This window comes from Hyaena hyaena, unplaced genomic scaffold, assembly GCF_003009895.1.
Source record: "Hyaena hyaena isolate Hyena2069 unplaced genomic scaffold, ASM300989v1 scaffold_305, whole genome shotgun sequence".
NCBI classification, from domain to species: Eukaryota; Metazoa; Chordata; class Mammalia; order Carnivora; family Hyaenidae; genus Hyaena; species Hyaena hyaena.
The window spans coordinates 1044485-1057134 of record NW_024080938.1 but is presented as its reverse complement, the minus strand read 5'-3'; the positions used below and the strand labels follow the sequence as shown (position 1 = coordinate 1057134).

The window sequence follows — 12650 nt, the reverse complement described above, 5'->3', positions numbered from 1 at the left end:
GGAATGGCTAGCATAAAAAATAAGGGCGGTAGTAGTAACAGTCTTGGACCAATACATTTTATGACCTCAACAGCTAGCAAAGTGAATACAAGATAGAAAAAGCTGCCCAATGAAGTCAGAAGCATGGAAAATATTTTGTGAGTTGTTCTCTTGGCTTACATGCAATTCACTCATCTAGGAATCTCATATATTTAAAACAAAAACCAAACATGACTTTGCCAGAATAGCTGTGTTCAGTGCCATTTATCACATTCATGAAAGCTCATGCCCTTTCCTCCGAGGAGGTTCTGTCCCACCACTACCTTTTTATTCAGGACTAATCAACTTGGTTATATAGATTCTTGCCCGTGACAAGTTAGAAGTAAATAATCAGAAGAAGTATGACTGTTAAAAGACAAGTATGCTGACTTAAGGAAGAATTGGCAATTAATAGTCAGTTGGAGAGATGGAAGGAAAGATACGGGAAATATAAAAACAGACACAAGAATTTAAACAATATTTTCAGGCCATATTCCTGGTTATTATCCCAGTCTCCAAATGCTAAGATACAAACAATTGATATGTGTGATGTTGGTGTTATATTATAAAGATGAGACCAGATAGCATTCACTATACTCAAGGAAACAGAGGAGAACATAATACATTTTTAAAATGTTTCCATTAAAAATGACTCAAGTCAATGATAAAGGAGTCAGCTTCGGTTACCTGGAAAATTCACTTCTGTGAAATAACTCATGCACTTGCTCCCTGAGGTATTACTGTATATGAGTAGATTGTAGGAGTAACTCACTCACAGGTGAATAGCTGTCATCTTAAAATCTCCATGGAGAGGCAACTGAAAAGAAGACTTTATTATTTTCCCAGAACATCTGGCTTTTCCAAATATGTCATTGGAAATGGGGCCAGGTGTGTAACACATTCTAGTGGATTCTGAAGGCATTGTAAGAGAGAAGGGCAACTCTCCTTAGAACACAATAACCTGTACTGTCTCCTCTGCCACACCCATCTTTGCAATTTTGGATTAAGACACTAAGAAACTTTGGATTCACATGATTCATGGTTTTATATTCATGAACCTTTGCATGAATGCTGGTCTAGTGCCCCCTCTCCTGTTCTTCAGGAGAAGAAAAGAACACCATCCTTGGAATCCACCTGTTTTGCAATGTATTCCAAACACAGTGGCCACTTTCCAGTCCACTTTGCATGCCCGTTTTGGGACCTGCCCACTCTTTTGGGGTGGAAAATTCTTTGAGGCAGCAGCCTGTGATTCCATCATTATTTTAATTCTTCAGCTGGAGGTCACCTAATACAGATTTTTATGTGCATGAAGGCTGTTAAACAAGCACTATATTCTCTAGCAAAGACACATAAATAAATGTTTTTTTAAAGACCCATTATCTGCTCCTGAAGATAAATTAAATATACCTTTTTATATCTGAAGATAAAGAATAAATGCATGGTCAAATGCTTAGCTGTTTGCATGTCAATTGCAAAACCTCTGAATGTATGTTTGCACAGCACTTTCTTTTGAGATGTTTACAATGCTTAATAATCATAATCCTGTAAAAAAATCTCCAGTTTTCCTTGGAGGTGAGGCAGAGGTCCTCTAGGAAAACCTAGTTTCTGGGAATGCTGGCACATCTGCCAACATTGCAAAGGAAGCTGGAAGTCCAGAGGTCTCCAGTGGGGTAGCCACGTCTGGAGAACACAGATGCTGGGAGACTTTTGATCCATATCTGAGATCTTGGTGATTTTTTTAAAAAAATTTCAGCCTACTTTCATAGGAAGGACTGGTTTTATGGTTGGTTTGTTTATTTTTAAGTGAAAATAAGCCTACACACAGTGACTTCAAAGGGGTTCTCAGGAAGGTGGCAATGATGGGAATATTTACACCATGGAAATGAGCAAATGCAACCATGGCACCCCTCCCTTCCCTACCTCAGCTCTAATCGGTGTTAAACATTTGCCAGTGTACCAAGACCTAAAACCTTTCCATTTCCTTTTTTTTTTTTTTTAACTTTTTTAACTTTTTAAAAATGTTTATTTATTTTGAGAGGCGGGAGGGGGGAGAGAGAGAACATGAGATGGGGAAGGGCAGAGAGAGAGACACACAGACTCTGAAGTAGGCCCCAGGCTTCAAGCTCTCAGCAAAAAGGCTAACATGGGTCTTGAACCCAGGAATCACGATATCATGTCCTGAGCCTAAGTCAGACCCTTAACCAACTGAGCCACCCAGGTGCCCCTGAAGCCTTTCCACTTTCAATTACATGTCATTTCAGGTGTAGATCATACTTGTGTATTTTTAGCTTTTTTTTGTCTTTCTTTTCATTATATCAGTTTATTTTTTTGTATTTCAGAGATTCCATATAGCTTCTGATTCATGCAAGCTTACCATTATTATTTTCTTGTGTGATAATGGATTTGTTGGATCATTAGCCTTTACCTCTTTCCTATAAGTTGTAGGGTTTGGTGCCATGTGTTAGGTCTGTCTTTTAAAATTCTTAATCTTTAATAGTCTGCTCATTAAACTATTCTATTTCTGGGGTGTCTGGGTGGCTCAGTTGGTTAGGTGTTCAACTTTAGTTCAGGTCATGATCTTCCAGTCCACAAGTTCAGGCCCTGCATTTGGGCTCTGTGCTGGCAGTTCAGAGCCTGCAGCCTGCTTTGAAGTCTGTGTCTTCCCCTCTCTTTGCCCCTCCCCATCTCACACTCTGTCTTTTTCTCTCTCTCAAAAAAATAAATAATAAAAACATTAAAATTTTTTAAAATAAAATAATACTCTATTTCTAAATAAAAGTTTGTTTATTCATATCTGTTATATAGATCCCCAAATTTAACCAACAGATTTTCAAATATTGTATCAGCATTTTGGGAAGAGGGCTGTCCAGTTAGCTAAATTCTCCACTGTAACCCTATGGGAATTTCAAAGAAAATGTCATTGCAACTTTTATTTCCTATTCTTGCATGCTGAATTAACCAGCACATTGTCCTAAAAAATGCTATTTGACATTCAAGTTTTATTGGCTGCTCTTCTAGACCTTTAAAACAACTTCCCAGAGCCTTCTCAACTCCAAGTGAGAGGAGGAATAGCATTCTAAAAGTAAATATTGGTAGTCACTCTGCAGATGCACATTTTAATCTTGCAAATCCTCCAGGTGCCAAAGTTTTTACAAATTTGGGGAACAATGCTTTGAGTTTAAGTGTTTAAATGTCATTGAGAAAGGGGAAAAAAGAGACAACAGGGGACTAAAGACAGCAAAGTGAAGGCCAAAGCCATGAAAAAAGGAAAGGCAACTAAAAGTAGATCATAGCCTGGGAGATTTGAAGAGGAGAAGGATCATTTAAATGTAGCATTTCCTGAGCTTTTTTTTGAGGCTGACTTTTAACTACTACATTGTATAAAAGATTGCGAATATGGATGAATCTCCTTTATTTTAAGAGGAAAACCCAAGTTGAAATGCCTTTCAAAAGATTTCTAGGCTCAGAAAACTATGTATTTAGGATCAAATAAATGCATTTTGGGATGTCAAGCATTTACAAAAACATCTGAATTTACCAAATACATAAAAATTTGTCTGATGTTTAGATACAGTTTTATATGTAATATAAATCCAAAATTGTTCCTCAGTCCAAGCAATATTCCCGTGGGGCTTGTGTCTTTGGGAACATAAGCTATTGCTCCGTTTATGTTAAAGTTGGGTTTTGCGATGTCTCTTATCTCTTATGTATATTGTAATATTCTTGTTTATGTTACTTTACCATATAGACATTTTAGGTTTTGATATCTGAGGTCTGTATACAAAGAATGTTTGCAGATTTATTCACTATCTTTCCCTATCACAAGGCAAGGGCTGACAAATGTATCTCAGTTTACATGGAGGAAATGGGATTGAACACTTAAATGATGTTCCTATTAACAAAAAAAATTCAGTCTTTCAGGTAGGAAGTATTGCTTCCATAAATGATGTTGCAAATTAGGGGCAAATTTTCAGATCATCATTTCCCATATTTCTATATGTATATTTAAAATTTTTCATTTAGATTCCAATTTATATACCATAAAATGTTCCTCTTTTTAGTGTACACTTTGATGTTTTGCTTTATGTAGTAGTAACATAACCAGCATCCTACCCCACTAAAGATATAAAACATTTCTGTCACCTGAAAAAATTCCCTTGGGCCCCTTTGTAGTCACATCTCCCCAAATCCCTACTCTAGGTAACCAGTGACTTGACTGCAGTCACTACAATTTAGTATTGCCTGTTTTAGAGTTTTCTATAAATGAAATCATTCACTATGTATTTTTGTGTCTTGCTTCTTTTGCTCGGCCTGTTTTTGAGAATCATCCATTTTGTTACATGTAGCAATGATATGTTCCTTTTACTTGCTGAGAGTAAAAATTTCTCTTTCAAATATACCCCAATCTGTCTATTGAATCATTGAGGATTTAGGATTGTATAGGGTTCATTTATATTATAAAAGAAGATTCTATGAATCTTTATGTACAATACATATTTATAGACACACATTTTAATTTACCTTTCATGAATACCTCAAAGCAGAAATGCTGGGTTGTATGCTAAGTATATTTTTAACTTCATAACAAAGTGCCAAACTCTCTTCCATAGTGCTTATATAATTTTACTTTTCTGGAGTTTATGTGTAAGAGTTTCAGTTGCTCTACATCCTCAACAACATTTGATATTATCACTTTTTTTTTTTAAGTTTTGGCACTCTAGTCTAATGGCATCTCATTATGATTAGATTTTCATTTCTATAGTAAATATATTGAGCATATTTTCATGTGCTTATTTTTATTCATATATCTTCTTTGGTGAATTGTCTGTTCATTTTTTTTTGTTCATTTCAAGATGGGTTGTTAGAATTATGTTGTAAGAATTCTCCATAGAGCTCAGATAAAGCAGAAAACATATAGTCCAGACAAAGTACACAAATTATTTGCCAGATATGTGTATGGCAAATGTTTTCTCCCGGTCTATGACTTGTCCTTTCATTTACACTTAATAGTGGTTTTATTTTGATGAAGCCATTAAAAGTTGAATTGTATTGCCCTTCAATAAGATACCCTGAAATCCTCCCCTCAACACCTCAGAATGTGATTTGGAAATAGGATCTTTACAAAGTTAATCAAGATCAGATAAAGTCATTAATATGGGCTCTAATATGATAGGTTTGTTGTCCTTATAAAAAGAGAAAATTTGACACAAAGAGAGGCACCCAGGGAGAAGGCCATGTGACCATGAAGGCAAGGATCAGGGTGATGCATCTACAAGCCAAGAAACACTAAAGTCTGACAGCCAACCACCAGAAGCTAGGGGACAGGCATTGGGCATGTTTTCCCTTACAGCCCTCAAAAGGAACCAAGCCTCTCTACCCTTGATCATGGACATATAGCCTCCAGAACAACAAGAAGATACATTTCTGTTGTTTAAGCCATGCCATTTGTAGTGCTTTGTTACAACAGCTGTGAGAAAATAATGAATGCCAAGCCAAATTTATTCATGTTTTCTTCTTTTACAATTAGAGCCTTTGATGTCCTAGAAAATCTTTCTCTATCTCAAGGTTACTAAGATGCTTCCTATGTTTTCCTCTAGATCTAGGTTATCCTTTCATCACACACAGGCATACCCCACACATTTTCCTATTCACTGAAGTTCCTGTTTAGACTTTCCAATGCCTGAGGGGGCATTTGTTTCTTGTATAATTTCTAGAATTAATCATAGTTTCTACTAATGTGTAAATATACCAAGTGACTCTGTGTTCATCTCTTCAAGTTCAAGTTGGAGTTAGTTTTAGTTCCAAAGGGATAAGGCCCACTGTTCTTTTGGTTCCCTTCCTATGAAGGCAGAAATGATCATAACTGATGTTTAATACCAATCATCTCATCCCCAGGACATGCATGCCTAGATGGACCTCACTCTTTCTAGCTTTCTTCTTCCACTCACGGTAACTATTTATGTACAGGTCAAACAGGTATGGCTCTGAGGAAATGTCCTAAAAGTAATGAGTGAGGATATCCTTTTTCTCCTGGATGCACAGTGACACCAACATTTACAATGGATATTCTCCCTTCCGGCACTCTTTAGAGAAAGGACAATTGACCAATTGACCCATGTGTCTCCACCATGAGAAATTCGTATCTTTGTTGGAAGTTATTCTTATGGCACCTCTGTTCCTCCTGGTTGGGAAAACAAAAGTCTTCTATGATTGTAAAAAGGACTGAGAAAATAATTCAGCATTATTTTCTCTCTATAAATCCCTTTTTTGTAATGGAATACTTGGTGACTGATGTATGTGGCCTGTTGCTTTTACATTACCGTTACAAATACATACTTTCTGATTCCCAAAGTTTTGCTGTGCATTAGAACAGATTCTTCAATAGAATAATAGAATAACTCTGAAAAATCTCTACAGGAAAAGGCCTTACCCTTGACTGACAGATGTCTCCATGTCACAGTTGGCTCTGGTCTGCCAATAGCAAGACACAGCAAGGTCACACTGCTTCCCTCATTCACAGTGATGTCTGAGGAGATATTCATGATCTGGGGAGGAACTGTAAAGAAACAAAGGAGAAAAGAAATACATGGGGATTATTCCTTGCACTCAAAAGGAGGTATTGGCTTATAAATATTTGCATAGCATGTTTTTATGGTAAATACTATTCTCAGTAATAATGTTCAGATTGCTTGATTTGACAAGGATGTGGCCATTTACACTGCACACTGCTAGTGCTCAACTGCTCAACCCAGGCTCTCTCCAGAATGTGGCAAAAGCGCAATTACTTCCATAGCTGTGTTTTCCTCTTCTTTTCTTCATTCCCTACCTGAAAAGATACAACTCTTCATTCAAGGGACCACAAAGATCACGTCCTCTCCGTAGTTTTCCCTAACTTCTCCCCACATCCTAAAAAGACAATCAATCACCTGTCTTCCCCACTGTCTTAGTCTGCATTTCCCATGGGGAGGGGATGGAGCACGTGGTATCACAGCTGGGCTTTTGTTTTTTTCTTTTTAATGCCTGTCTTTTTACATAGAGTTAGTTGCTTGAGGATAAGAATGGAGCCACATACATCTTTATTTCCACAGTGTCTGGCACAAAGGCTGACAACGGCACCTGTTTAATTCCTCTTTGAAAGAAAGATCCAAAGAACAGATTAAACAAATCCAAAAGCTATGAGATGGGGGTGGGGGTGTGAGGTCAAAGCTTTTCATGGAGAATTTCAGATACCTAAAGCTTTCTTCTCTGTTATATTTCAGATTCTCAAAAGGACGGCAAGAGAGGCTCCAACCCTACGGCTATGCTGATTTATTCAAACTGCCAGTTTAATTATGAATTATTAATTACCAAACAGGTAGAGTGTTAGTAGATTCCAAACCACCCTGAGTCAGTGGCAAAGGAGAATTATGGCTAATGCTTGATGCAGACGACTCTGCAGCCTGGAGTTTTATGCTGCTGAGACCTTAGAGGTAAGTCTTTTCAAGGAGAAGCCATAAGTAACATGTAGAACATTTGACTTCTTAAGGGAATCCACATTAGCAAATAAATAAAAATTGCCTACCCTATAAATCTGCCATATTTTGGATTATTTCTGCATTAGGATTTGGCCTGGAATTTCATTGAACATATTTTACCCAAATACACACTGGGAAAAAAACAGTGTGCATTCTAACTACACTGCATTCTCTTGAGAAAACTGTACTGCCTGTTTTTCAGTATTTTCTAGCTTGTTAAAAAATAGTTCTGGGCTTAGAAATGTCAATACTTTTTTCACTTTTATAAAGCAACAACTTCAGTTCACCTTCCACAATATTCTCAGAATACTGTCTGCTTTAGCTGGATGTGTTAGACCATCTGAAGTTTTCTTTCTCTGGACCCAGGAATCTCCCTGGTGCTGTTCTTAAGGCAGACACAGGTCAGGAGAGGGATTTGTATAGCCGAGTTAGTAGAGGAGAATTTCGTGCATTGCAGCTATGATGCTGAGGGACAGATCTCCCAACATGATCTCCAATTCCAAATCATCAGTTCTGTACATACTGGGTTTCATCTGATAGGTCAAGGAGTCCTGGATTAATAGATATTTGTAAAATTCCATGGATATTTAGCATATATAAATAACCTCCTCATTCTCCAGTTTCTTGGTCAATGTCACCCATTAAGAGGCAGGTTCCTGGAGTAGAATTGCAAAGGTTAATCCAAACATTCCCACAGAGCCCCATGCACTGGCTGCCACCCCAGGCACTTCTGGAGTGGAACTGCCACGTTCTCAAAGGAGGAAAGATAACCATAGCTTCACGGGTATGGATACCAGTAAGAAAGGAAGCATAGAAAAGGGATTGGGAGAAACAAAAGTTCATGTTCTCAATTATTATATCCTTATTATTAATATGCAAATGTTATAATATATACTACTACCTAATGCTTATTTTTAAACTGCTTGCACATGTATTATCTCCTGGTTTCCTCACAAATTATGAAAAAAACAAATAAAACAAATATTCTCTGAAAAATGAAGAAACAGAGGCATGAGGAGGGTTAGGTAAACTCCCCAAAATGACATGGTTAGTAAATTGCAGAATTCTTTCCATTAGGATAAGCTGCTTCTCTGTTCAACATCTTATCGATGCCCCAAACACAATATTTATATTTGCAAAGTCTGTTTCTTCTGCTTCAAATGACCTTCCAGTGCAACTTCCCTCATGGCATTTGGGGCACCTGGGTGACTCAGTAGGCTAAGTGTCTCACTTTGGCTCAGGTCATGATCTCACAGTTTGTGGGTTCAAGCCCCACATTGAGCTTTGGGCTGATACCTCAGAGCCTGGAGCTTGTTTAAGATTTAAAGCCCTTCCCCCACTTGCCCCATCCCCACTCGCACTCTCTCTCACCCAAAAATAATTAAACATTAAAAAAAATTCCAAGGCATTTGGGTGTCTCAATTGATTAAGCGTCCTATTTCAGCTCAGATCATGATCTCCTGGTTTGTGGGTTCAAGCTCCACATCAGGCTCTGTGCTCACAGCTCAGAGCCTGGTGGCCTGTTTTGGATTCTGTGTTTTCCTTTCTCTCTCTGCTCCTCCCCTGCTCATGCTCTGCTTCTTTCTCTCTCAAAAATAAATAAACATTTAAAAATATTTTTAAATTCCCTCACAGCACTTACCACAAGGAACAAAATCACCTCACTCTTGCTGCTTTCCCAGCACACTTCTTACCACGGAGGGTAGAAGTTCATCTTAGCCGTTTTTGTTCCCCTGGGTGTGCTTTTGACAAGCAGCATCTTTAAGGGAGGTTCTCAATGCTTTTAATTTAATTTTAAATCTGAATTTAATTTGGCAATACTATTATGACCCTCCCCTCATCAGTATGACAATTTTTGAGAAAGGAACACTTGGAAATGAATAAATCCTTCTACATATTTTGACAGGAGATCTTTGTTCCATTTGCAGACACTAATCTGTGGCAAATGAATCTATGTTTCTAAGTATCTATGAAATTTATGTGTCAATCTATGTCTATATGTATGTATGTATGTATGTATATATGTATGTATGTATCTATAGCTAGTATTTTTTGGATATATGGATAAACACAAAAATATACAATAGTCTTTTTAAAAATTTTTTATGTATTTTTGAGAGAGAGAGAGAAAGAGACAGAGCATGAGTAGGGGAGGGACAGAGAGAGAGGGAGACACAGAATCTGAAGTAGGCTACAGGCTCTGAGCTGTCAGCATGGAACCCAACTTGGGGCTTGAACTCATGAACTGTGAGATCATGACCTGAGCTGAAGTTGGACATTTAACCGACTGAGCCACCCAGGTGCCCCGAAAATGTACAATAATCTTAACAAAATATGAAAATTACAGAAAATGGCAGGACCCACACAACTCTAATTAAAAGATGACAAATAGTACAGTGCGATTTAGTCAGATCTGCAGACACTAGGGCCCCACCTCTGCTCATGGTCCATGCATCCAGTTATCTTGTCATTGATGGTGGTGGGTTACATACAACACGCCCTCCATGTGTTAGTGCAGATTGTGCAATGGACAACTATAAGAATTTCAAATTGTAGTTATTTAAAATAAATAGATAAAAATAGTTACATAGTATAGACATACAAATGTTTAATTAGACACAAATAAAATATTGTCTGCCACTCTATGTATGTATATGTGCATACACATATGCATACACATACTGTATGCAGAGAGTGACAAATAATATTTTATCAGATCACAATCAATTATCTTGAGGAATAAGCAGATTTCCAAAAGTATCTTTGGTCTCTGAGTTACCAGGAGGTATATGCACATTCTATCTTTACCTTCAACATGGCCAGTGGCTCTTAAACATACCAACATGTCCTGAACCTGGCACATCTTCTCGAATCACATGGCCATTGGATTAGTTGAGAAGTTCATTGTGTATGGCTTTGAATATTACAAAAGTCTCTTCATTCCTCAACTTGCCACCTTTTTATATATTCACCATTTTATAATTCAAACCCCATACCATACACCTACCACAATCACCTCTTAAATATCCCTGTTCTGTCTAACAGCTCCAACAATCTGCCCCTTGCTAAGACAGGGAAGTCCAAATTTCTTAGCAGGATTTACAAAACCATTCACAGTCTGTCCATAGCCTAATTACTAGCCTCTTCTCTAATAAGAGTAATAACCACATGCTTCTTTGAGGTTACATCATTCTCTCATCTTTGTGTCTTTACATATCCTGTCCCTTCTGCTGAGAAAGCACTTGCCCACTTCTGAGCCATTTGAATTCCTCATCCTTCAACACTCAACTCAAATATGAGCTTCTTTATGATGCCTTCTTGCTTATATCTTGTTTATGTCTTTATCATACAATTTATCTTTGCAACTGAGCTATTCCATGGAAAGGATCTGTTCTATTTATCCTTGTATTTCTATTATATAACACAAAACCTGACCTGTAGTAACATCCGTTCCCCCTCTACATATAATGTATGAATGAATCAGTTTTTAAATGGGATACCTTATAATCTGTCAAGTGTGTACCATCCTAGAGATCTGACATTTGCCCTTTCCTCTCCCTGAAAAACCCCCCACTTTAATCTTATTTTTTTCTTCCAAGCTCAGTTTTGACATTAGCTCCTCAGAGTAGTTTTGTTGGTGACCTCAGTCCTATCCCCAACTCATCTAATTCAGGTCCTTTTGTTACAATATCTCTTCACCTTTCAATTTTCCTTAATGATTTCTATATAGTTTTATGCTTTTATATTCATTTGTATACTTATTTGTTTGAAGTCTCTTTGGTCCAAAACTATAAGTTGTAAAAATCGTTATACCACTAGCACTTAGAACTATGCTTAGCACTTAACAGGTGTTTAATAAAATTTTGCTGAATAAATACATGCTTACTATATATACAGTTGAACCCTGAACAACACAGATTTGAGTATACATTTATGAATTTTTGTGCATTACACACACTACTATACATGTATTTTCTCTCTCTTTTGATTCTCTTGGTAACATTTTTTCTCTAGCTAACTTTATTACCAAAAATATAGTAAAAAATTCATATAACATATAAAATATTTGCTACCAATAGTTTATGCTATTAGGCTCTTAATAGTTAAGTTCTTGGAGAGTTGAAAGTTTTCATGTGGATCTTTGGCCTTATTTGGGGGGTCGGCACCCCTATCCCCCATGTTCAAAGGTCAGTTGTAGCTTGCTATGCATATTAGTGTACATTTGTGAGAGAGCAAACCTGAATTAATTAGGGGTTAAAATGTGTGATTCTGGACACATTTTATGTGTCACCACTTTACATAAAGTTGATTATGATAAATTTGAAATAGCTTATGACAAGGCCATGTACCATATATAGCTTAGGTTCTGGGACCCAAAAGGCCTGTGCAACCTTGGACGTTTTTGGCTTAACCCCTCTGCACCCTCAGTTCTTAATACTTCTTAATGAAGACAGTATTTCTGCCTGTATCTATCTATAATTAATTCTAGCTGTTACAATTAAGTGCAAATGTATATAGCACACTAGCATAGTGCCTGGAAATTAGTACTTAATAAATGTTAGTTGCTATTATTAATTTTTATATATTCATTTCTGATATTATTCATGCTATTTAGAATCAGATAATCTAGTCTGTGCATAATTGCTCATTTTCTAAATCTCAGTTCCTTCAACATTAAATCAGGGCTTATATATAGTTGACATTCATCTTGGATAACTGAGTGGGAAGACCTCATTATATATACTTCCAGGGTAAAAAGTATATATTTAATAAATATCAATTTCTTCCTCTTTAGCTGAATTGAGCCTCAGCAAATGAGTGGGGCAAATCACACAGATTTGTATAAAGAAATTGCCTGACTTTTCCTGATCTCTTTTCTCCTTGGAGAATTTGGAGTCATAGAGGCTGAAGTTTGAATACTTTTTTCTCCCCAACTATTTTCTCTGTGATTTGAAAGAAAAAATTAATGTCATTAAACTTAGCTTCCTCTACCATAATATGGGCATAAAAATATGTCACACATCATATGAAGATTAGGTTTGAGAGAATGTTTTAAGGAGACTTAAATAGCTACTATTGTTTTCTGCTTCTGCTTCTTCTCCTTCTTGTTATCCTCAG

General features: G+C 36.9%; 1 protein-coding gene across 4 annotated transcripts in view; it reads right to left on the bottom strand.

The window, feature by feature from the left end:
* The window catches only part of OPCML (opioid binding protein/cell adhesion molecule like), a 295587-nt gene that overhangs the window by 171366 nt on the left and 111571 nt on the right, over positions 1–12650 (bottom strand). For all 4 annotated transcript variants that reach the window (XM_039248229.1, XM_039248230.1, XM_039248228.1 and 1 more), the window contains exon 2: positions 6449–6574. In XM_039248229.1, coding sequence (XP_039104160.1) covers positions 6449–6574 — 126 coding nt within the window. The remainder of the gene's footprint in view (positions 1–6448; positions 6575–12650) is intronic.